Below are 23,082 nucleotides of genomic sequence, written 5' to 3'. Positions count from 1 at the left end.
TCTGGTCCTTCTTCCCTAGACCCACAACAGGCATGATATCTTCCTTTTCCCTTCATCGCTAGTCTATGTCCATCTGTATTTCCATCCATCCATCCATCCATCCACCCTCCCACCCATCCATCCATCCATCCATCCACCCTCCCACCCATCCATCCATCCATCCATCCATCCACCCTCCCACCCACCTATCCATCCATCCACCCTCCCACCCATCCATCCATCCATCCACCCTCCCATCCATCCATCCATCCATCCACCCTCCCATCCATCCATCCATCCATCCATCCATCCATCCATCCATCCAATCTTCTCCAGGTTCACTCTGTTCCAGGCACTGTACTAGAACCACTAAAGTCAAAGATGTTGCTCCTGACTACAAGTTTACATTCTGGCTGTGGAGACAGACATCCCATAATAAAAAGGAGACAGCCACCCTCATGGTACTGGGAAGCCCATAGACCTTCTCTTGGTCATCTTGGAGGGATTTGCTTATGGTTTCTGTTACTGTAATTGTATGGTGGATTGAAAAGCATTCCTCCACCCAGACGCTCAGAATGTGGCCTTAGTTGGACACAGAGTCTTTGCAGATACAATGAGTTAACAAGAGGCCACATGGGCGGGAATGTGGCTTAGTGGTACAGTGCTTGCCTAGCATGTATGAAGCTCTGGGTTGGATTCCTCAGCACCACATAAACAGAAAAGGCTGGAAGTGGTGCTGTGGCTCAAGTGGTAGAGTGCTAGCCTTGAGCAAAGACAGGCTCAGGGACAGTGCCCAGGCCCTGAGTTCAAGCCCCAGCACTGGCAAAAAATAAATAAAAAGAAGAGGCCACAGGCAAGGAGATGGAGCCCTGAGTCCAATGGCTTGTATTCTTATCCAGAGACCCAGAGGCAGGAGAAGGCCATGTGAGAAGACAGGTAGCAACTGCAGGACTTGCTCTCTCCCCTCCTGTGCAAACCCCAGGTAACTCAGAGACAGCAACGTCCCCCGCACCGCTCAGTGTCACACCTCTGACTTTCCCGTGGGCCACTCTTCAGGTGGCTCTTCAGCCCTCGGAGCTGAGGTGGTGCTAGGGCACGTTCCCTGTGTCCTGCTCCCACACAGCTGGGAATGACTTCTGGTAGCCATCGGAAATCAAGTGGACGCTCACGCACATACACTCCATGCATTCGTATACATGCGCAAACGCGGTCACTCATACGTATGCTTGTGCAACACACATACATGCACATCCCATCTGCGTTTTTACCATAATAGCGACCTCCAGTATAGGCTACTTTACTATGAGCCATTTTATAACAGGAAAAAGCCCAGGCACTGGACATATGAAGAAAGCAAAGCCTTTACCTTCACCTTCTGGAAGCTTCTAATTGGACAGGTGGCTGTGTTCCTGAATAGCTGCCCGAGTCACCTTCTGGGGCTAGTCTAAGACACTTTTGATTAGCACAGGCCTCAGCCCTGGCCTCTGCTCTCGGCTCTCAGTCCTGAACAGGACAGGAGGCCCCGGTGAGCTGCATTTGGAAGGGACGGAGGGAATCGTTTCTAAAGGCCTGGTGAACACCTGCATTTGGCACTCTGCACACAAGGCATGATGAAGATGCCGCAAGAAGTCGGTGGCCTGGGAACTATGGTCCCCTAGCTAGCTGGTTGGGTGGGATTCCGTGAGCACTTCTGGCAGGGTGAGCGGCCATCTTGGCTCAGAGGTAATTCAACAGCACAGGACCCTCAGTGTCTGGAGCGGGGCCTGGTCACTGGGAAATCCTGCATGGTGTCACCCTGATTGTTACCTTTCCTCTGATGTCAGGCTGAATAGAGAGACCTAAGAGGACATTTGTCTCCTGTCACCAGAGGCGGTCACTGGTTCTAAATCTCATTTTCCTTAAATCTGCTTCCCTATGAAATATTAGAGCATTTACTCCCTTCTACTTTCTAAGACATGTTGAATAATAGCCATTCATTCTAAATCCTTCTTTTCAGTCACCTTTAATATTCTTTTAAAAGAAAGAGAGAAAAAGAGACTCTTGGGACTAAACCCTTCCATACTTGGACGAAGTTCAAAGGTGAACATTTATTTCAGTAAAACTCATTGGAGGTCTTGAAAATCAAGTGCATGGATATAAAATACACTTTGTCGGTCTCGGACAACGGCCTTCTCTGCATCTCGCCACTGAACTGGGCTGCGTGCCGTGCCGTGGGGTGGCACCCACGGGTGACAGGAGAGAAAGGACAGGGAACACACTGGAGCTCACGGGGACCAAAGCCACCGTGAGCCAGGGTGGGTGTCCGGGGTGTCATTTCCCTTCTTCTCAAGAACGGCTGTCACTTGATTAGGCTTTTGGCTGTGCCCCAATGCCAGGCCCAGGAGGTGTGTGTGTTCATAAAGGGTGGGGTGAGGGGATCCATCAGCACCTTCAAATTCCAGCCCTTATCGCTCGCACCGCCATGACCGACGCTCACAAAGCCAGGCTCACTCGCTCCAGAAACACACAGGCCTTTCTTCCTTCCCCGGGCTCGTTCATCCGGGGCCTTGAGATGCTACAGAGTGGTGTGACTTACTGGATCCTATTTGTTTACTGGTTCATTAAGCATATTTTCATTTGCATACCTTTAGTGAAGTGCCTCTTTGGGTACACTTGCATCTATGCACATACTTCTCTTTTCAAGTAAGCAATCATAGCCAGTCATCATGGCTCAAGTCTGTAATCCTAGCTACTTGGGAGGTGGAGATCAGATTAAGGGTCAAGGTCAGCCCAGGCCAAAAGGAATTTCTGAGTCTGTATGTCAGCCGCAGGCTGGGCATGGCGGTGTGTGCCTGTCCTCCCAGCTACGGGGAGAACAGAGGTGTGGCCGAGTTGGACCACATCTGCCATCCTTAGTGACATGAGGAAGCACAAGTAGTAGGGTTGAAGCCCAGGCTGGCCTGGGTCCAAAGTGAGACCCCAAACAAGTAATGCCAGAAAGGGCTGGAGGTAGACTCGAGTGGCAGAGCACCAACAGAGCAAACGAGGTCCCGAGTTCAATCCTAAGTACCGTCAAAACCCCCAAAGCCAACCAACCAAGTACACAAACAAAAAATCAATTACCTACTTTGATTTTCTCCCAGAAGCCAGTGCACATATCATGATGTTGTTCTTCAGGTAGCTACAGCAGGCTTTGCTAAATGAATATATAATAACTCATTCATCTAGTCCCGTGTCCAAGCACTTCAGATGATTCCCGTCATTTGCTCTGGCAATGTCACCAAGCGGGACAGGCTAAACAGTGTCCACCCAAAGATGTCAGGTCCCAATTCTCAGAACCTGTAGCTACTGTCTGATGTAGGAAAAAAGTTCTCTAGCTGAGCACTGGTGGCTCACACCTATAATCCTAGCTACTCAGGAGGCTGAGATCTGAGGACCACGGTTCAAAGCCAGCCCAGGCAGGCAAGTCCGTGAGACTCTTATCTCCAATTAACCACCAGAAAACTCGAAGTGGTGTTGTGGCCCAAGTGGTAGAGCGCTAGCCTTGAGCTGAAGAGCTCAGGGACAGGGCCCAGGCCCAGAGTTCAAGCCCCAGACTGACCAAAGAAAAGTTCTCTGTAGATGTGATTAAATCATGGATCTTGGGACAGCCAGATGCAGCAGGTAATGCCTGTAATCCAGCTACTCAGGAGGGAGAGGTCCGGAGGACTGATGTTTGAGGATAGTCCAGGTAAAAAGTTAGTGACATCCTATTTCAACTAAAAAAATAAGAGAAACATAATGCAAAGACCACACACTAAAGATGAACAGTAGTCTGCCACTGGTAGGCTGATGTCTGCGGCCATGGTGACTTCCTAGAAGTTCTCTGTGTGTCCTTGGATGAATCAAGAGCATAGATGACAAGTGAATTCCCATCTACGGAGTAGCCGGCACAGAGTGGCGCCCAGGGTTCTCTTTATGGATGGATGAGCGGCTGTGTCTGAACACTGAGGCAGAGAAGGGCAAGAGGAGGACTCGCAGGACTCAGCTCCCATAGATGACGGGGTGCACAGAGTAAGTGCGTGGCTGGCGGCCTCTAGTGGTTGCTAACGGTCAGGCTCTGCGTCACACGCCTGCGGTGGAGGAAATGGTACTTCCAGATTTCCTCTACACAGCTCAATAGTTAGAAAAGAAAGAAATCAAGAAGAAAAAGAAAGGCGGTAATTACCTCTGTAATACTTTACTCTAGAAAACCGTGAGCTATGCAGAGAGGTCTGGAGACAAAGTAATGTACATATCTGCTTTTGAGAATGTATTTATTAAGTTCTAAAACCTTGAATAACTGTCATTTTACAATTTCAAACCAAGAGAAAACTAGGAAAATAGAAATGTTAACATCTTTTGTAGCAAGGCTAGCTGGTAGTTTTAGAAGCTTCATCTGGGTCTCCACTTTATGTCTTTCACCCCATGGAAATGTCTTTTCAAAGCAGTGTTATCTGCCCACGGCGAGTCCAAGCAGGAGTCGTCTTCATTCTCCTCCAGTTTCTGCAAATAAGCAGGTTTGCTTCAGGACGGTGTGCAGCAAGAGTTTTGTACATCCCGACAAAAGGAAGAAGCCCGGGGCAGGCTCCTCCCCCCACCCTTCCAGGGTCTAATGTCTGGGCAGCCCTGGACAGAAAGGCTCCTTCCCCAGCATCCCACAGTCTCGGGGTCCCCCCTGCCGCCGCTGCCCCATCTCTACCTTGAGCTCCTCCTGCCGTCTGTGATAATACAGCATCAGCTGCTTCTGTTCCTCGCTGCTCATGATGGGTTCCCGGGCTGGTGCTCCCTGACCCCGCTGGAGGACAAGAACAAGGCCGTTGTGCACTGGGGCATCCTGCTTGCAGTGACAAGCCAGCCAGGTAGGGGGCCGCGACTGCCTCTCACCACTGCTGACAGGTGGGCCATCCACGTCGGGTGGCCCAAGCGCGCCCGGGGGGCATCCGGGCTTCAGCAGGACACACAGGCCGTGTTCTGTGCTTGCGGTGGAGGGAGGCGGGGCAGGGGGGGGCTGCACTTCCTATACCTGTACCCCTGTGAGCTTCCTCCCCCAGGACCGGGGTTTGATCTCAGGACCTTGCACATGCTTCGCTGGTGCTCTACCACTTGAGTCCATGCCCTAGGCCAGCTTTTTTTTTTTTTTCTTTTTGGCCAGTCCTGGGGCTTGGACTCAGGGCCTGAGCACTGTCCCTGGCTTCTTCCCGCTCAAGGCTAGCACTCTGCCACTTGAGCCACAGCGCCACTTCTGGCTGTTTTCTGCATATGTGGTGCTGGGGAATCGAACCCAGGGCCTCATGTATATGAGGCAGGCACTCTTGCCACTAGGCCATATTCCCAGCCCCCTAGGCCAGCTTTTTGAAGACAGAGTCTCATAGACTTTTCTGTCCAGGCTAGCCTCAAACCTTGAGTCACCAGATTTCAGCCTCTGGAGTAGCCAGGGTTGCAGGTGTGAGCCACGGCTTCCTAGCTGTCCCCGGGGAACCTAAACAAGCTCCTGATTTTGCCAGGCCTGCTGTGCTTCTTCCAACTGGGTCATGTGTGTAAAGGATATTTTAATGTTAGGCCTGAGCCAAAAGAACTGAAGTATTTGCACAGGCAGTAAAAACCATTCAGATGGATGGCAAACTTGCATCAGTTTGCAGGTAAATGACAAATACCGACACGTTAAGCAAAACAACTTACTTGCTGAATCTTGACGATGATTTTGGTTTTCTCGTTTTTCCCCACGTAGTCTGAGAGCTTCTTTGTTCTTCTGAGCTCTTTGGCTGCCCACCACAGCTGGGCCTGGGCCTCTTCGATGATGCTGAGCGCCGCCTGGGGGCGATCGCACGGTCACAGGGAGTGCGCTCCACGCCTGCCCCCCTCCAGTGCCCCCCTCCGGCCCCTTCCTCCCTCCCTCCCGTCCCCGCAGCTGCCAGTACTGCCCGCGTCAACAGAATCCCCAGGTCTGCCTGCCTACTGCTGGCTCGGGGAAGGACGAGGTCTTAGGTCCCTGGCATCTTCAACAGGAGTGCAACGGGGGCCCTATGAGATGGGGTGAGGGCCACGGACACGGGGAACAGGCTCCCGTGGGTTCGAACGCACAGGCACCAGGGGCAGGTGACGTAGAGACAGGCCTCGCCACAGAGCAGGGAGTATGGGAAAAGTGGGGGAAGGACGAACACGAGGCACGCTAGGGCACGCCGCGCCACGCAGCGGAGTCGGCACAGTCAGGGAGAGACTGGCACAAGGGGAGTTCCGGCTTCCCAGCAGCCAAAGAACGTGGGATGCGTTCGTTGACCTCTGCTGGTCGGCGTCCCTGCCCCGGCCCTCCCCCTGGCCTTCCGCTGCTGGGCTTCTGCCCAGGGTCCTTGCAGCAGTGGCGGGGGGGGCCGGGGGACCCCAGAGGTGCAGAAGGACCCCACACCTGAGTGCCTGCCAGATCTTCTCTATTTTCGAATTCCATCCGGATGGGGTCGTGCGGGGGCAGCCCCATGGGATAAACGATCATCACTGCACCCCGAAGCTGGTCCAAGGCGTCTTTCACCATCTCCATAGTAACACAGACACCAGCTGCCACTTGTTTCTGGAAGTGAGGAAAACGTCATTCGCAACCAAGTGGCCGACTCATCAATAAATACACATCAGATCGTTGTAGTTACGGTTGTATTACGGTTGTTGTTATCGTACAATGATGGGGATTGAGCCCCAAGTCCTTTCATGTGCTAAGCAAATGATTACCTTTGGGTTTGTAAGTCAGGGTCTCCCTAGATCCCAGCATGACCTTGAACTTCTGACCCTTTGCCTCAGTCTCCCCAGAGCTTGGATTACAGAAATGAATCGCCGCACCCTTGGTTCTGACTAAGACCTTGTGGAAGACTCTCACCAGATCCTGCCAGCCCAACAAACAGGATCACGCAGTTCCTGCTCCCCAGGTGCCTCCCATCGACCTCAGAGCTGAGCCAAGTGCCCGGCGGTCTGGATCATGCCGCAGGCTAGGAGCAGCACCAGGGAGGAGTGCAGTGTGGGGAAGAGACCGCCCCTAGCGGCACGGTGGAAGAGGACAGCTTTCCAGCACACTTGAAGGGCCTCTTGGCTCATTCTTTTATGCCATGCTGTGACTCAGACTTGGGGCGGGGGGTCTTGCCATAGGCCAAACAGATTGGTTCACCAAATCTTGTACTTTTTATTTTTTTTGCCAGTCCTGGGGCTTGAACTCAGGGCCTGAGCGCTATCCCTGGCTTCTTTTTGCTCAAGGCTAGCACTCTGCCACTTGAGCCACAGCGCCACTTCCGGCTTTTTCTATATATGTGGTGCTGAGGAATCGAACCCAGGGTTTCATGCATGCAAGGCAAGCACTCTACCGCTAAGCCACATTCCCAGCCCCAAATCTTGTACTTTGAAACTCCAGATATGTGAGTAAAGCTTGTCTCTTTGCTTAGAAGGTTCCCAGCTTCTGCTATGTTGTTATAGCAACAACAACAACAACAAATTCAAGCTAGGATAGATACTTCCAAGGAAAGGATTGGCCATGAAAGAAAAACCAAGTATTTGATTAGAAGAATGAGACTTTCTGCCAGCCCCAGAGAGGGAGGGGTGGCTGGAGGGCGAGTCCAATCATGTGGCTAATGATTTTATTACCCAAGGATTGGAAAACCTTGACAAAACCGTCTAGACCCGCAGTTCAGTGGCGCTTTCCTGGTTAGTGGACACACTGTGCCCTCTCTAATAAAGCTGTACTTGTGGGTGCAGTTCTTCTAGTGAGTTCTATGAGTCACTCCAACAATGACAAATTCGGAAGGGAAGGGAAGGACCCAAATTTAACCAAGCTAGAAAGAAGGGGGAGGGGCCTGGGGACCCCACTCCGGGGTGGTGCCTGAAGTCAGGAGACTTGCTGGCAATGCAGCTTCTAACTTGTGTGATCTGACACCAACTCCAAGTTAGTGTGAGAACTGAAGGTCTGGGGTAGCTGCGGGCCCTTAGTGTCTACAGGGAAGGGAATGCCGGGACCCCTGCTGGTTCTGCATGGCAAGATGCTGTCGGGAGCTTTCAGTAGAGCAACAGCAGTAGAGAGGAAGGGATGGATGTGGTGGACCGAGAGGCATCTGGGTTCAGAAAGCACAGGACCAGACGCAGACATCTGGCCAAGTGAGAAGCAAGAGCTGAAAGAGACATGGAAGGTTCCGTGAGAGAAACTGGTAGGATGTGATTTTTTTAGGGACAGAATACGGAGAGAAATGAGCAAAGCAATGGAGGATGGTTCTAGAAGACTTGGTCTTCCAGTGCTGTCTGGAAACTTAGTTTACAAGTTCAGAAAGAGGTTAGAGGGCAGAAATGGGGCTGCAGAGGGAATTGCCATTGGGCAGAGGAGATATAGAATACCAAGGGAGGAAGAGGGCGGAGTGGAAAAGACTTTCACAGACTAAAGTGTGTGGAGCAAGGAGGCTGAACCACGTCTCCCCCCAGTGGGAGCTTCCCACCTGCTGAGGTAAATCGATATGATGAGAGATCAGTAGTTATAACTGACACTTTCTTTAGGAAGGCTCTTGGACCAAATGCCCTTTGGGACTTTCAGTTAAGAATTCCCAGAGCCTTTACCCTATCGGCTTTTCCAGATGCTCCTCAAAGACCTGCTATGAGCATGAAGCGTTAGGGATACTATTTGCATATAACAGTTTTGTTGAGTCAGTCAGGGGTAGAAGAAAAAGCAGTGATACAAGGGACACATACAAATTCAGGTAATAACTACTATCACCCACGGATAAATAAATACAACTACTAAAACTACCTATTGCTTAAATCTCCTTCATATCTCTTTCTTGCCAGATGCTGGTGGCTCACGCCCGCAAGCTTAGCTACTCGGGAGGCTGGGAATGGGTAGATGGCAGTTTGAGGCCAGCCAGGGCACATACACGAGGCCTCTTCTACTTAACAGCGGGGTGCCGTGGCATCCAACTGCCAACCTACTGAGGCAGCAGGCCGAAATCAGGACTGTGGTTCTAGGCCACAGACTCCATCTCAATGGAAGAATCTGGGTGTGGTGGCACACACCTGTCATTTCAGCCTCAAACCAAAGCGTTCCTTGGGGAGGAACAAGACCCTGTCTCCAAAGTAACTAGTGTAAAAAAGGACCGGAGACAGCTCGGCAGTAGAGCATCCTCAGTAGTGAATTAAGAGATAACTTCGGGGCTGGGGATATGGCCTAGTGGCAAGAGTGCCTGCCTCATATACATGAGGCCCTGGGTTCGATTCCCCAGCACCACATATACAGAAAATGGCCAGAAGTGGCGCTGTGGCTCAAGTGGCAGAGTGCTAGCCTTGAGCAAAAAAAAAAGAAGCCAGGGACAGTGCTTAGGCCCTGAGTCCAAGGCCCAGGACTGGCCAAAAAAAAAAAAAACACACACACACACACAAAAAAGAGATAACTTCGTCTAAGTGCATATATTTGAACATTAATGGTACTATTTATGCCTATCTTTCTATGAAATAGTTTTTATATAAATACTGGAGATGACTATAACAGGCAAACTTATTAAATTGTACTATGTCAATCAAGTTTATCTATCGGGGTACTTTACAACCATATTAGTTATTAGCTTTTAAAAATTCCTTAAAAAGGTAAAGAAAGAAAATTGGGTCATGTTTGTATTATACATGAACATACACTTATGCAAGCCAAGAAAACACTTATCTATGGAGCTGTGGCCTCAAGTAGAGTGCACAAAACCTTCAGCACAAAACCTCAGGGCCAGCGCCCAGGTCCTGAATTCAAGCCCTAGGTCCAGCACCAAAACAAAAGAAAAAAACCACAAATAAAACAAAAACACTTATTCAACCAAGGTCCATCCTAAACATGCTGTTTCCTTTGCTTCTGAAAGGAAAAAGAATTAAAAAAAAAAGAAAGGAAACAAAAGAAGGAAAAAGGAAGAGAGGAAGAGAGAAAAGCAAAAGCTGGCCAACAGGTAATCTGAAAGAAAGCCTTAATAATTAAGAGTTTATATTTCAAGAGGCAGTTTTAGAGCATCATGGTAAAACACTTACCTTAGATATTATTGCTTTGGCCTCTTCTATGGTCTTCTTTAGAACCTCCTTCATTTTTTCATTTGGAGCTATAAAAATAAAATGAGAGCGTGGGAGAGAGGCAGCCATCAAACACATAGCTCTGTTGAAAGTCAAATTCTGGAGCCCTCGTGCCCGTGAAGTATCAGCGCATGCAAGCTGGGAACGGAGGTGAAGGAAAAGAGGCAGAGGGCTGGGGGTCGTCAGGTACAGATCTCAGCCTGACAGTGGGGTAGGCCCAGTTCAACCTGGTAAAGGTTATGCCACTGGGCAGACAGAAGTCAGCAAGCTTTGCCTGCAAAGCACCTGAGAGTAAAAATACTGTAGGCCTTGCAGGTTACGGTGGAGCTTTTCAATCTTGCCACGGCCAAAAAGAGCAGCCATGGACGATTCTGCCTGCTTTCCATTATTTTAAAAACAGACAACACCTGTGTTTGGAACATGGGCCATATTTTGCGGATCCCTAGAAGGGGAAATTATAAACAAAAATGGTGTACCTGAATGAGAAGTTAAGAGACAAAAATAATGGCGACAGAATACCCAAATCTAGGGGAAATGGGACAAGTTCAAACCCTATAGCCCCCCCCACCCCCGCAATACTAGGGCTTGAACATAGGGTGCTGTCCCTTAATTTTTTGCTCAAAATTAGCCTCTACCACTTAAGCCATAGCTCCACTTCTGGCTTTTTGGTGGTGAACTGGAAATAAGAGTCTCTTGGATTTGTCTGCCCAGGCTGGCTTCGAACTGTGATCCTCAGATCTCAGCCTTCTGAGATCAAATACCTTGCCCATTCCTCCGGCCAATGTCATCCTTCTTAAAGACGGCACCCCCACTGGGGATGCATTTTTCACCCCATTCATCCTTTAATTTCAGCTCTTCAATCTGCTCGTCAGTCAATCCTTGCATATTGGGAGGGAGAAATATGCCATGCTCTGCTAATTCTTCCATTTCTTGAAAACAAGGGAAAGTCAGATAGTGATGTATCACAATCATCATCACAACACTTTCTTTTTTTTTTTTTTTTTTTTTTGGCCAGTCCTAGGCCGTGAACTCAGGGCCTGAGCACTGCCCCTGGGTTCTATTTTTGCTCAAGGCTAGCACTCTGCCACTTGAGCCACAGCGCCCCTTCTGGCCATTTTCTGTATATGTGGTGCTGAGGAATTGAACCCAGGACCTCATGTATACAAGGCAAGCACTCTTGCCACTAGGCCATATCCCCAGCCCATCACAACACTTTCGACCACAGTAATGTAAGCTCCTGAGCCTTGGGGTATGGCCCACAAGGCTATGTTTCTTAACACTTATGTAGCACTAGCTATGTGCTGGTTAATTGGAGATGAGTCTCAAGGACAGGGCTGGTTTCCTACCAAGATCCTCCTATCTCAGTCTCCTGAGTAGCTAGGATTACAGTCGTGGGCCACTGGTGCCCAGTGCTATTTGTATCTTGATGAAGCCTAAGTAAACGTTCTAATTTTATGTAGTTATTTTGTATTTTAGTATATATAATGCATAGTAAGTGTATATAAAACACATTGAAGATATGTACTATATAATCATCACATAAAACTATATATATAAATAATACATATTATTTTACACAGTTATTATCTTCACATATGTACTCATAGAAGCATTTGGTACTTACTCCAGGCCACACCTGGAGAGCCAAGTGAAGCTCTCTTCTACAGCTGTGCTCTCCAATGTACTGGCTACTGTCCATGTGTGACTTTTTATATTAATTAAAATGAGAAAGGAGAAAAAAAAACCCCTCTCGTCTATGATGTTCAACAGTCACAGTAGCTACAGGAACTGTCATTCCACCCGCCGGCCCGCTCCCTCGGGCAGGGCACTGAGAGGGGGGGCAGGAGGGGGCGGGCCTGTGTTTCCAAGGAGAGTGGAAAGCCACATCAGGGCGGGAGGGACGGTCCGGAAGCCAGGGGCTCGCCGCCCGAAGTCCTGACACGCGTGGGGCAATCCCGTTTTGTAAGCCCACCCAGCTCGCTCTCTCGCTCCCTCCCTCCCTCCCTCCCTCCCTCCCTTCATTCCACAGCACACCATCGGTCCTTCGTCCCCGTCGCTCAGCTATTTGCCTCGGTCCGTCACCGCTTATTTACACCCCAAAGCCTGGCTCCGGGCCCTGGGGCGCCCGTGGGTCTCCGCCGCGGTCCACCTCCGAACCGGGTTTTCCATCGCGGTTGACCAGGCCGTTCTTTCCACTTCACCCCCAGGCCGGGTGCAGAGCTTCGTACATCACGAGCTTTACTCCCCCCACCCCCACCCTCGGCCAGTTCCCCGGCCGCGTACCCCGATCGCCCCGCCACCCCCCATCCCCGGACTCACCGGCGCAGAGCCGCTGCACCTTGAGCCGCCCGTTGTAGACCCGGGCCACCCGCACGGTGAGCTCCTCCAGCTCGGCGCTGCCGGGGGCCTCCAGCAGGAACTGGCTCTCGTCGCCTCTCTTGACGTGCAGGAGCACCATCGCGGCGGCGGAGGCGCCGGGGCGGGACACGCGACCGACCTGCAGGACCCCCCGACCCCGCCGGGGTCAGCCCCACCGGCGGCCACCGCGGCGGCGAGGAACTAACCGCGGCCCCGAGGATGGACCCCGCGGGGGCCGGAAGTGGGCTGCGCTCGCTCCCGGAAGCGGCGGTTGCTAGGAGCAACCACCAAACACTCGGTCCCCAAGGCCTCCGGCTCCAGCCCGGAAAGGCGGGGTCGCTGCCGGAAGTAGCTGTTGTCCTGGCAACCGGAAGCGCACCCAGCCGCGGCGGCGGGGGGCGGGAGCCGGGGACGCGGGACCGACTCGCCCGGGCCCCAGGGAGGCCGCCGGAGGGATGACGTTTAGAGGGCCTGCCTTAGGGCTGAATCTGCTCTTGAGTGTTTTAGGTACCGGTTGGCTGCTTACTTGGATGAAGGGCATTCTTGGCCATTTGCATCTATTTAAGCTCTTCCTTGAGTGGAGAATTTATGGGTCATTGGTGATGGGCCAAGAAATTAAATTTTTACTCGGCTGATTGCTTAAAGAGCTAACACATCACACGAAGCTTCTGCGTCAGCCTGTCCCATTCACTCATCTCTTCCCAGAGGCAATGGCCATTCTGGATTTGGGCTTTTACTGTTTCCAGCGCAAGTCTTTATGCCACCGGCACCTGTGTGTGTATGTATCCCTAAAGAACATGTTGTTTTGCCTATTTTAACTTACCACTCCCAGTGAGAACGTACTATTTTCATCCACTTGTTCTTACTGTGTATTATTCCACTGTGCAGATATAACACTCCATTCTAACTGATGTTTATTTCTAATACCACTGTAAGTACTGAAACTCATATTCAAGATATGGACTAAGTTGTCTAGAAGTCCAAGTTCTTATTCATAGGGTATGTAAATGACTGGATATTCTCGTCTTCTGGAATTGATATGCCAATTTACTCTCACCAGTAGTAAGTTATTATTCTCCATATTTTCTCATCCTCGATGTGACTTATTTTTATTGGTATGTATCAGTTTGTGAGTTTGATTATCATTTGCCAGTCATGCTTACAGAGTTTCCAGAGCTCAGCATCTGGCTGTAGATCCGGTGCAAAGAATGAATAAGGATAGACTGGAGAAATAGTTGCAAACTTCATCCCCTCCAAAGAATGAATATCATCTAGAGTATACAGAGAGTCTTCAAAACTCAGTGGTAAAAAAATCCCAACCAACCAGAAAATAAGCAAAAGAGCAGCCCTTTCACTGGAGACGACACAAGGAGGCCAATAATCATCACTTGAAAAGATCATTAACTTCCAAGAAGATGCAGATTAAAACCACAAATATACACTTAGTAGGGCTAAATCAAATGAGAACAAGTGTGGAAAAACAATCACTAACAAACTGCTCACAGGAATATAAAATGGCAGGTGCTTTTTGTTTGTTTGTAGTTTTATAAAAACGGAAGCATGCCACCACCACATAAGCAAGCAATTACACTGGAGAAGTGAAAACTTAGTCCACAGTATATTTATTTGTAATAGCCTCGAACTATTAACAGCCCAGGTGTCCTCCTGTAAGTGAATAGTTGAACAAACTGTAGCATGTCCATACCATGGAATAATACTCTGCAATAAAGAATAACTGGCATGTACAACCTAGATGTCTACAGAGAATTATACTAATTGAAAAATGAAAATTTCAGGAGGCCATATACTATGTGATATTCCTGACATGAAGTTACACAAATGAACAGCAGATTAGTGGTTTGCAGAGATTAAGTTCAGGAAAGATGGAATGGAAGGAGGAGAGGAAAGGGAGAGGTGGGGGACAGAACAGCAGGGGAAGAGGAACAAGAGCAAAATGAGGATCCTGTGCCAATAGAAATGTCCTTACATAGTGTTCTGGTTGGATAAGAGCATTATAACTGGGCAAGCTCTTCCCACTGGCGACCAGGTAAAAGATACAGAGCTCCCTCAGTATTATTTTGCTCAATTGCATGTCAATCTATGATTAATCTTAAAATGCCATTTGTTTATTTGGTGTCAGTCCTGTGGTTTGAACTCAGGGCCTGGGCATTGTCCTTGAGCTTTTTTTTTTGCTTAAGGCTAGTGCTCTACCACTTGAGCCACAGCTCCACTTCTGACTTTTTTCTTTTTTGGGGAGTTAACTGGAGATAAAGAGTCTCACAGACTTTCCTGCCCAAGCTGGCTCCGAACTGTGATCCTTTAGACCTCAGCTTCCTGAGTAGCATGAGTCACCAATACCTGGCTTTAAAAATGCTTTTTTAAAACCTAGTATTCTATAAGTATGACTTCATCAAGTATTAACGAAAATAACTCAACTGTTTAAGGATCAAGGTTTTTGTGTTGAATATCAAACGGGACAAAAACAAACAAAAAAGATAATACACTAGTAACCCTAGTTTCTTCATTTGGGTCTTTTTAGGAAGCCTCTTTTTGGCTGGCGAGTCACGTCTTAACCCTCTGCCCCCACCCCTAGGTGTTTCTTCTTCTGTGGGTCAGAAAAACCTCATTCATGCCTCATGTATTATTTTCAAGCCACAAGACTGAATGAGAAGGCCTGTCTTATGGAATAAAAGCAAGGTTTCTTAATGGCAATTAGTAACTTCCAGAGATGTCTTCTTTCTCTTTGAGTAAAAAGAAATGAGATGAAAATAACTGCATTAAAAATACCTGATTTGGCAACAACAGCTAAGCCATTTTTCCCCGAATGTAGCTTGTGCTCTTAAAGTACAAAAAAATGAACACGAAGAATCCTTCCCTTTAAGCAAAGCAGTCTGTATTGTAAAGACAGGTATATTTATTTCATGTGACAGCACATTTCACAGGATATGTACAGAATGTCTGTATACCACCGACTTTAATACTGTACTTCTATAAAGTATATAGTTATAAATATTGTATGCCACATAAGCAATAAAATTCTTACATACATATAAACAGCAATCTACTATAGAGAACAAAAAATTCACAGAGATCCTTAGTGTCTAATTTCTGCTCTGCTTCGAATAGAACTAGTATTTAATAATACACAGAATGATGGCTAGTTAATGGCAGCATACCTCTAACTTTCATAACTGGGCATTTTTAGCAACTTGCCAAATATAATTTTCCTGACAAAGCCTGAGCTGCTGCTGCTGCTATGCGTACTGTAGATAGTAGTTTATATCCAATAGGAGACATTGCTCACAGAACTGCAACTTGTACTACTGAAGTTAACTAACAATGAATTCTTTTGCTAATGGAGAGAAAATACACTAATCACATAAGATGTTAAAGCCACAGTTTCAACAAGTTAATTCACATTTTGAAGCACACTGCTTATAGTAATACTGCTGTTTAAAACATACTACAGCTGAAATGATTAGAACCCCAAAGAGCACAATATAAAACTCACAAGTTATTTCTAACAGCAATTCCTGGCTGTTGACAGAATTATATCTATAAATATAGTATTTTGATAACATTTGAGCATTTACAAAAGTGCTTTTTTTCTTAATAGATCTGCTTTAGGTTGGGAGTGCGATGCAGTTTTCTGTGCTTTTATGTTCTTAGCCATGGACTCTTTTTTTTTTTAAATATATTTTTTATATTGCCCTAATATACAACTTTAAAGGTTAAACGTGGATATATAGGAATTTAGGTGGATAGACATAACTTTTTATATAAAAAGAATGTTAATTAAATATTAATGGCTAGAGATGATTTTAACTTAGAATGAATGATAACAACTACTGTTTAAGGAGTTTTCTGATTGGTTTACGTAATGATATCAAAATACTACACTTTGTAAAAATTCTTTGTATGTCTTCATAAAATTAATAATAGCAGGATCAGTCGCATATTGGCAGTACAGGAGATAAAATCCACAGCGAATTTGAGGTATAGCCTCTAAAAACTTAAAGCAGCATCATAGATGTGTTAAGTGGCCCCTTAAGTGGGAGAGGCCATACAGTGGGTAGGTTCCTGACCCAAAGCACTCGCGACGGCTGCTTTCCCTGCGACAAGCGAAGTTCCAGAGAAAAAGCAGCAAAAAGGAAACTGCGGACGGGAACTGGGCAATGAAAACCTCAATGAACCCAGAGTCCACTGAGCACTACTGTTTCTCATTGGACTCCGTGGTGTGAACCTTCCCTGCATGAGGCCGTCCTACTGTTTGGAGAGGGCCAGAGTATCTGTCCAAATGATGGAGAAAACAGACATGCTGCTGCCAGCTCTAAGAACCTCCTCCTGGGGAAAAATATGTAGAGGGGCTGGAGCAGAAAATAACAAGCGTGCGTGTATTTGAGAAGGGCTGGGTTTTGAATAGTAGAACATTCTGGTTCTGTAGTGAGGTTACTACAGTTGGGAAAACAAATTAAATGTTCAAATCACTGGTAACCATCTTTTTGGTAATGAGATATTAAAGAAGGACTTTAAAAAAAAGAACTTTTAGGTAAATTTTGACTTTTATATAGAATTTTTATATGTAAATATGTAATATGAATGTGGATATATACATATATCTTTGTTAACACAATGCCTTTGAAAACTGTTTCACTATAATGTGGCAGCTCTTTGGTAAATCATGAATACCAATTGTAATTATCCTAAGGGCTGACAGTAGTATGTCAGCTAGAGATGTGGGGTTTTTTTTGTGTGTAATTTTTCAAAGACTGAAAAGGAATTTCTGGTAAGGACCATCTTCTAGACTAGTTTTAAAAGCACTTTTTTATGGCTACTCCTGTCTCCTATTCATCTGAAGAGAAACACACCATAACTCCAGTTAATATAACGAGAAGCATCTTTCCTTATTTCTAATATACACATATTCCAACTTTCGTATACACAAAATAGTGGTGTTTTATGAAGATATCAGTGCGCTTTACAATTACTTATTGCACATAATGAATATCTAATGCCCAATTCATTTGGCTCTTCTCTTGCTCAAATGAAAAAACAAAGGGACCACAAAACCTCCTTTCTGCCATATAACATTATCTCTCTGTAAAGTCTATTGTGGGAGACGCCTTAGCTGTCAAGGCTGTGACAGGATCTGCTGGAGGGCTGGTGCCAGGCGGGAGCAGAGGGACAGGTGGTGGAGGCGGTCTCCTGGCTGGCAACACACAGAAAGACACACTTGTACCTTTGTTCCAGTCATCATCAAATGACCCTGGCGGATTACCCAGGAAATTGGGACAGGATGACTTTGACTTCTTTTTCACACCAAAGTCATCGTCTTCCTCAAAGGTTACCCATCCTTTTGGGTTGCCTGCTTGGACTGCAGACTGGCCCTGGGGATCAAAACTGTCCTTAAAACTATCATGGGAACATGAAGGCCTGCTTATGTTTTGACCCAGAGGCATGAGCGGAGGAAAAGGACTGTTAGTATTAGGCTCTTGTTTGGAGAACCATGAGGTTGTTCCTGATTCTTGAGATTGGGCTCTAAATGGGTTTCCGGAAGCAGCAGTCCTATCAGAGAAAGGGTTTGTGCTGGTCGAGCTAGCAGTAAATGGGTTTTGAGCACTCTGTATACTTTCCTGCGATTTACTCCTGGCTGGAACTGGAGGCATGGTTGGCATGCAACTTACAGAACTCAAAGTGTTAACAATGCTTTGTGTTGCAGAAGGCAACTGAATTAGACTATCTGGGTCTGGGGTTAGAACAGGTGACATCTGAACAGGTAGCTGAGCCTGTGATACAGCAAGCAGATTAAATGACAGATCTTCAAATGGGTCACTCTTGAATAGTGGCTCTTGTTTGACACCAGAGACTCCATTTGTTTTTACCTGAAAAAGAATTAAAAACAGTGAATCATCAGTTTATATAATTAATATCTTCTCTTCCTCCAGTCTCAATCTTTTTGCCTTGTCTTGGGCAACTATACAAATTTGGAAACTAAGTAGTACCATTCTGTAGCTTGTAACTCTTGTTGGACATAATAACTGAAGTTTTTACTCTTTAAAAATCTCTTAAAAATAAATCCTTTTTATTAAATCCAAGTTTGTATCTTTTAATCCCAAAGGAATAAAACAGAATTTATTTTATCTGTATGAGTGTTAAAATAGTAAGGAACAGCATTACACAAAATTAACAAATTTATTCATGCCTAGTTCTTTCAAATTTTAACATGAACTTAAGAAACTCATATTCAGATCTTATGATAAATCTGTGTAATAAACTTCCAACACCAATCTATGAGGATGGTAATTGTTCTATGACTGTTCTTTAAGGCATATTTTCATTTAAATTATTATAAAAATAAACATTTATAGATGTTAATTTGATTAATATATTTATATCCATAAGCTGCAGGCAGTATCTTTTCTATTTGGAAAATTTTCAGAGTTCTTTACCTGTAATTTCAGTTCTCCTTTGCAAAATAAGATGTGAATAACTTTATAACTTTTCTTAACCTTCCTCATCTTGTCAAACAAAATAGGCATATTATTCTAAACAAATGCAATGATTGTTTCAAGCAGTAGAGTGAGGAGAGGGGATTTTGCTTGCCATTTGATGTACTATTTCTAAGATCAAAATGAAGCTGTTCCCCAAATGGTATTGCCCATAAGCTGATACCAGCAAGAAAAGGTTCAGAATGACTTTGGGGCCACAAAAACCTTGCTTAGTCCAAAAAGCCATTAGGATGAAGACCAGCCATGGGGCCTCCTGAATGGGAAACAATAATCCTGGCCTTAGGAGCAAATGAGCTCATAATTAATTTTAAAACGCTCTATATAATTCAGCCATGGCAGCTTCAAAGAAAGAAAATGTCCATGCTGGAAAAGAAAGGTAAGGGAGAATTTCAGTTCAAGACTTATCATGTGACAAAATAGATCATTACCCAAAGAAAATTTAGATAATTGCTATAGCAAAATAACTAGACTCTCATTAAATATATTGGGAAAATACAGCAGTAGTTCCTGTAAAATGTAACTGTATATTATGAGATACTTAGTGCTTAATAACACTTTGAAAATGGTATGGATTATCTCATGAATGACTTTTGGGTATTTGATTTATTCAAAGGACATAGTTTATAACTAAACAGTACATTTATCTTCAATGTATATTTGTCTTCAGGCAGTGTTGACAATTTATAAGAAAATAAAAGGTCATGAAATTCTACACTATTATAAATGTATTAAGGTAAGTAGACTGCTATATGAAAATGGGCTCAGAGGGAAAATTTATTACAGACATAAAATTACGCCAACTTATAATTTATGGATTCTTTATGATTAATATTACAAAAATGAAAAATGTTTATTGGGTATAAGATCAAACTCTCTGATGGGAGATAGATACATAATATAGACATTATGGGAAAAGAAAATTTTATTTTTTGCACAGCTTAGAATTATAGTTGCTTGCCAAAAATAAATGCTATACATTTAAGAATCTTTAATTTCATATGTAAGAAAATTTTCTATTTTAAAATAAGTTCAATAGAAACAGGATCATTTTTTCCAATTGTACTTCAAATTACAAAGAAAACCATACCACCATCCATTAAATTAATTTATAATCTAAGCAAGATTTGAGATTACATTAAAATTGGTATTTTATGGAGAAAGGTGTTGGAAGAATCTTTAATCTTGTACTAATATTTTCATCTTTCTAAGTCACAATTCTTCCTTACTGAAAAAAAGTCCTGCTACTAGTTACAAAACTTTCTGAAAACATTACTTCCCAAAATAAAGCTAAGAAAAAATACTGAATTTTGAGCTTAATATGATTATAGTATTGTTAAAACAATGAATGAATTTGTTTTTGCCAAATAAGCTTTCATATTTCCAAAGCTTACCTGCTAGAGGTTAGTTTTAGTTAAATTTCATTTTATAAAAATGAAGCAAAAAAATGGTAAAGCATTAGCAAGAACAACTAAAATGGTTTCTAAAAACCCAAATACTAAGAAAAAAAAAAGCAGGTTTTGTGGTATGATAATAGAATTTAATTAATGTGAACGAGTGGTTTTAAAAATGAGTGAAACTTTAGATGTATGAAGCAAATGATTCATACATCTAATGTGCTAAGAAGACAGATGAAAAGCACATGTAATATTGATAAATAGTTGAATACCTGTTACCCTGATGGTTGCTCCTGCTTTGAGAAAGGGAACACAGAATCAAAGGAAAGAGTTAGGAAGATAAATTGAGACCAACCAGCAACCCTAACAATTCAGTCATCAAAATACTTTTAGCTCTATGTTACATATAGAATCTGGAAACGGCAATATTTGCAGGTTATAACATAAGTTCAAAAGACAATGCTGATTCCCTGTAATTCTGTTCAATTAGGATCCCGACTTCAATTCTGTCTGAAATCGATTTCTACACAGTTAAGAATTTTGTCCAAAAAAGGTTTCAGAGCTCTGAAACACTTTAAGCAGACTGTTATGGACTGAACATTTACCTCCTCCTGCTCCAGCCCCACAAAAGCATCATATATTAAAACCCTAACCCTCTAGTTCATGGAGAAAGATTCTATGGGAACTCATGGGGTTGGGGCACCTGTGATGGGATTAGTGATGTCATGAGAACAGATAAGCAGAGAGGCTGTACATGTGCTCACTCCCCTTACCCTTTTCTAAGCACATACGCTAAGGCCATGGAAGTGTGTGGCTAACTGCAAGCAACGCTAGTAGCATCCTGATCTTGGACTCGAAGCCTTTAGAACTCAGAGAACTAGGTTTCTATTGTTTAAGCCATTTGGATGGCAGCCCAAGAACATAAGACAGACTTAGAACATAACCCGTGTATCAGTAATAGAGGAAATGTACAAAGTACCATCACTTTGCAGAAGTACTACCCCCACTGAAGTTAAAGTTTATTTTAACAGGCTGGGAATGTGGCCTAATGGTAGAGTGCTTGCCTAGCATGCATGAAGTCCTGGGTTTGATTCCTCAGCACCACATATACAGAAAACGGCCAGAAGTGGCGCTGTGGCTCAAGTGGCAGAGTGCTAGCCTTGAGCAAAAAGAAGCCAGGGACAGTGCTCAGGCCCAGAGCCCCAGGACTGGCAAATAATAACTTATTTTAACAAAATGATCAGGATTCAGACTTAGGCTATTATTCAAAATTTCTGAAGGATGATATTTTCATTAGTTCACACCAAAATTATCAATTGAAAAATACAAAATAAGAAGCTATCATATTTTTAATATTAAAATAACCTTTCTATAAAACAGCATTTTAAATATCTAGTATTATTCTCAAGAAACTTGTGGGTAAATCTTCCAATATCTAAAGCTCATCATAATTTCTTCTTTTTCTTTGTGTGCTGATCCTGGGGCTTGAACTCAGGGCCTGGGCGCTGTCCCTGAGCTCTTTTGCTCAAGGATAGCGCTCTACCACTTTGAGCCACAGCTCTACTTCTGGTTTTCAGGTGATTAATTGGAGATAAGAGTCTCCTGAGGACTCTCCTGCCTGGACTCGCTTCTTACCGTGATCATCAGATCTCAGCCTTCTGAGTAGCTAGTATTACAGGCATGAGCCACCAGCACCCAATGTGTATCTTATTTTCAAATGGCAAAAACCAACTGTGACAATTTAGGATGATGCCATCCTTACATACATTATATGCTTTAGAGTTAACTGCCTACTAAACATGAGACTGAGACTCTTTAAAACAACAACACAACAGTAACAGTGGGAAGGCAGAGTCCAGAGCTTTGTGCTTCACTATGGAGCTCCATCTCTCTTAGCATGTGACTCTTTAACATACTACTAATTTTGGAGTCTTGTATATCAGCTCTCAGATGTGCAAGGCAGCTGTACTCTCCTTTAAATGGATCTAAAATGCTGAGATTTTCTATGTGGTCTCCTCTTTCACTGTCAATTATCATGTTAATAGTTTGGCTATGACTTCTGTCATTCTCTGATGGATTTCCTTACTTTTGGATCTTAGCTCATAATCAGATGGCTACGATGCTTGGAAGTGAGACCAGTAAGTGAAGCCATGTTTATGCTTTGTAGAGAATATATAACACATTATACAATCATTAAAAGATTTCTTTCTGGGGCTGGGAATATGGCCTAGTGGCAAGAGCGCTTGCCTCGTATACATGAAGCCCTAGGTTCGATTGCCCAGCACCACATATGTAGAAAACGGCCGGAAGTGGCGCTGTGGCTCAAGTGGCACCCTTGAGCAAAAAGCAGCTAGGGACAGTGCTCAGGCCCGTTGTTTAAGGCCCCAGGACTGGCCAAAAAAAAAAAAAAAAAAGATTTCTTTCTGTATAGATTCAGAGAGTCAAAGAACTTTAATAGAGCAAAGCTGGGCTATGTTTATGTATTTAAAATATAATACAAGTGTACTCTTGTAGTTAGTTCACCTCAGTCATTTATGGTGAAAGGATTACAAGCAGATTCAAGAACATTATCTATCAGGCCACACAAGGCAAATACTGCCAGTCACTAAATTACTATCCTCATTTCAGAGGTCCAGAAACTGGAACAAGGGAAAATGATGTTTGACAGTCATTGACATGTCCCTTCTCCACTACAGGTTGTCCTAAGATGCTTTTTACTGAGAAAGGCAACCTTTCTGGACAGCTGGTACTTTCTGAAGGCTTTCTATAGTACTGTGTTTCCATAA

General features: G+C 44.9%; 2 protein-coding genes and 1 long non-coding RNA gene across 10 annotated transcripts in view; 1 reads left to right on the top strand and 2 right to left on the bottom strand.

The window, feature by feature from the left end:
• The first annotated feature begins 758 nt into the window (after positions 1-758).
• The window catches only part of LOC125351509, a 29,260-nt gene continuing 6,936 nt past the window's right edge, over positions 759-23,082 (top strand). Inside the window, exons 1-3 of the long non-coding RNA XR_007210965.1 lie at positions 759-768; positions 7,367-7,374; positions 14,261-14,265. This is a non-coding gene — a long non-coding RNA (uncharacterized LOC125351509). The remainder of the gene's footprint in view (positions 769-7,366; positions 7,375-14,260; positions 14,266-23,082) is intronic.
• Positions 4,237-12,575, bottom strand: Cfap298 (cilia and flagella associated protein 298). Of its 2 annotated transcripts, XM_048346313.1 has the most exons (7): positions 12,355-12,575; positions 10,797-10,964; positions 9,997-10,064; positions 6,383-6,541; positions 5,659-5,790; positions 4,679-4,774; positions 4,237-4,482 (listed from the first exon to the last, which is right to left on the bottom strand). In XM_048346313.1, the coding sequence occupies exons 1-7, from the start codon at positions 12,491-12,493 to the stop codon at positions 4,372-4,374; spliced, it is 873 nt and encodes a 290-aa protein (XP_048202270.1). In that variant the 5' UTR covers positions 12,494-12,575; the 3' UTR covers positions 4,237-4,371. The 2 variants fall into 2 exon arrangements, with proteins under 2 accessions (XP_048202270.1, XP_048202271.1); XM_048346314.1 differs by lacking the exons at positions 9,997-10,064; positions 12,355-12,575 and having other exon boundaries at positions 10,797-10,874.
• Synj1 (synaptojanin 1) overlaps positions 15,265-23,082 on the bottom strand; it is a 90,684-nt gene continuing 82,866 nt past the window's right edge. For all 7 annotated transcript variants that reach the window (XM_048346304.1, XM_048346306.1, XM_048346305.1 and 4 more), the window contains one exon: positions 15,265-18,275. In XM_048346304.1, coding sequence (XP_048202261.1) covers positions 17,484-18,275 — 792 coding nt within the window. In that variant the 3' untranslated portion in view covers positions 15,265-17,483. The remainder of the gene's footprint in view (positions 18,276-23,082) is intronic.

Source organism: Perognathus longimembris, chromosome 5 (assembly GCF_023159225.1).
Source record: "Perognathus longimembris pacificus isolate PPM17 chromosome 5, ASM2315922v1, whole genome shotgun sequence".
In the NCBI taxonomy this organism is placed as follows: Eukaryota; Metazoa; Chordata; class Mammalia; order Rodentia; family Heteromyidae; genus Perognathus; species Perognathus longimembris.
The sequence above is the reverse complement of the archived record's forward strand: the minus strand, read 5'-3'. Positions and strand labels throughout refer to the sequence as shown.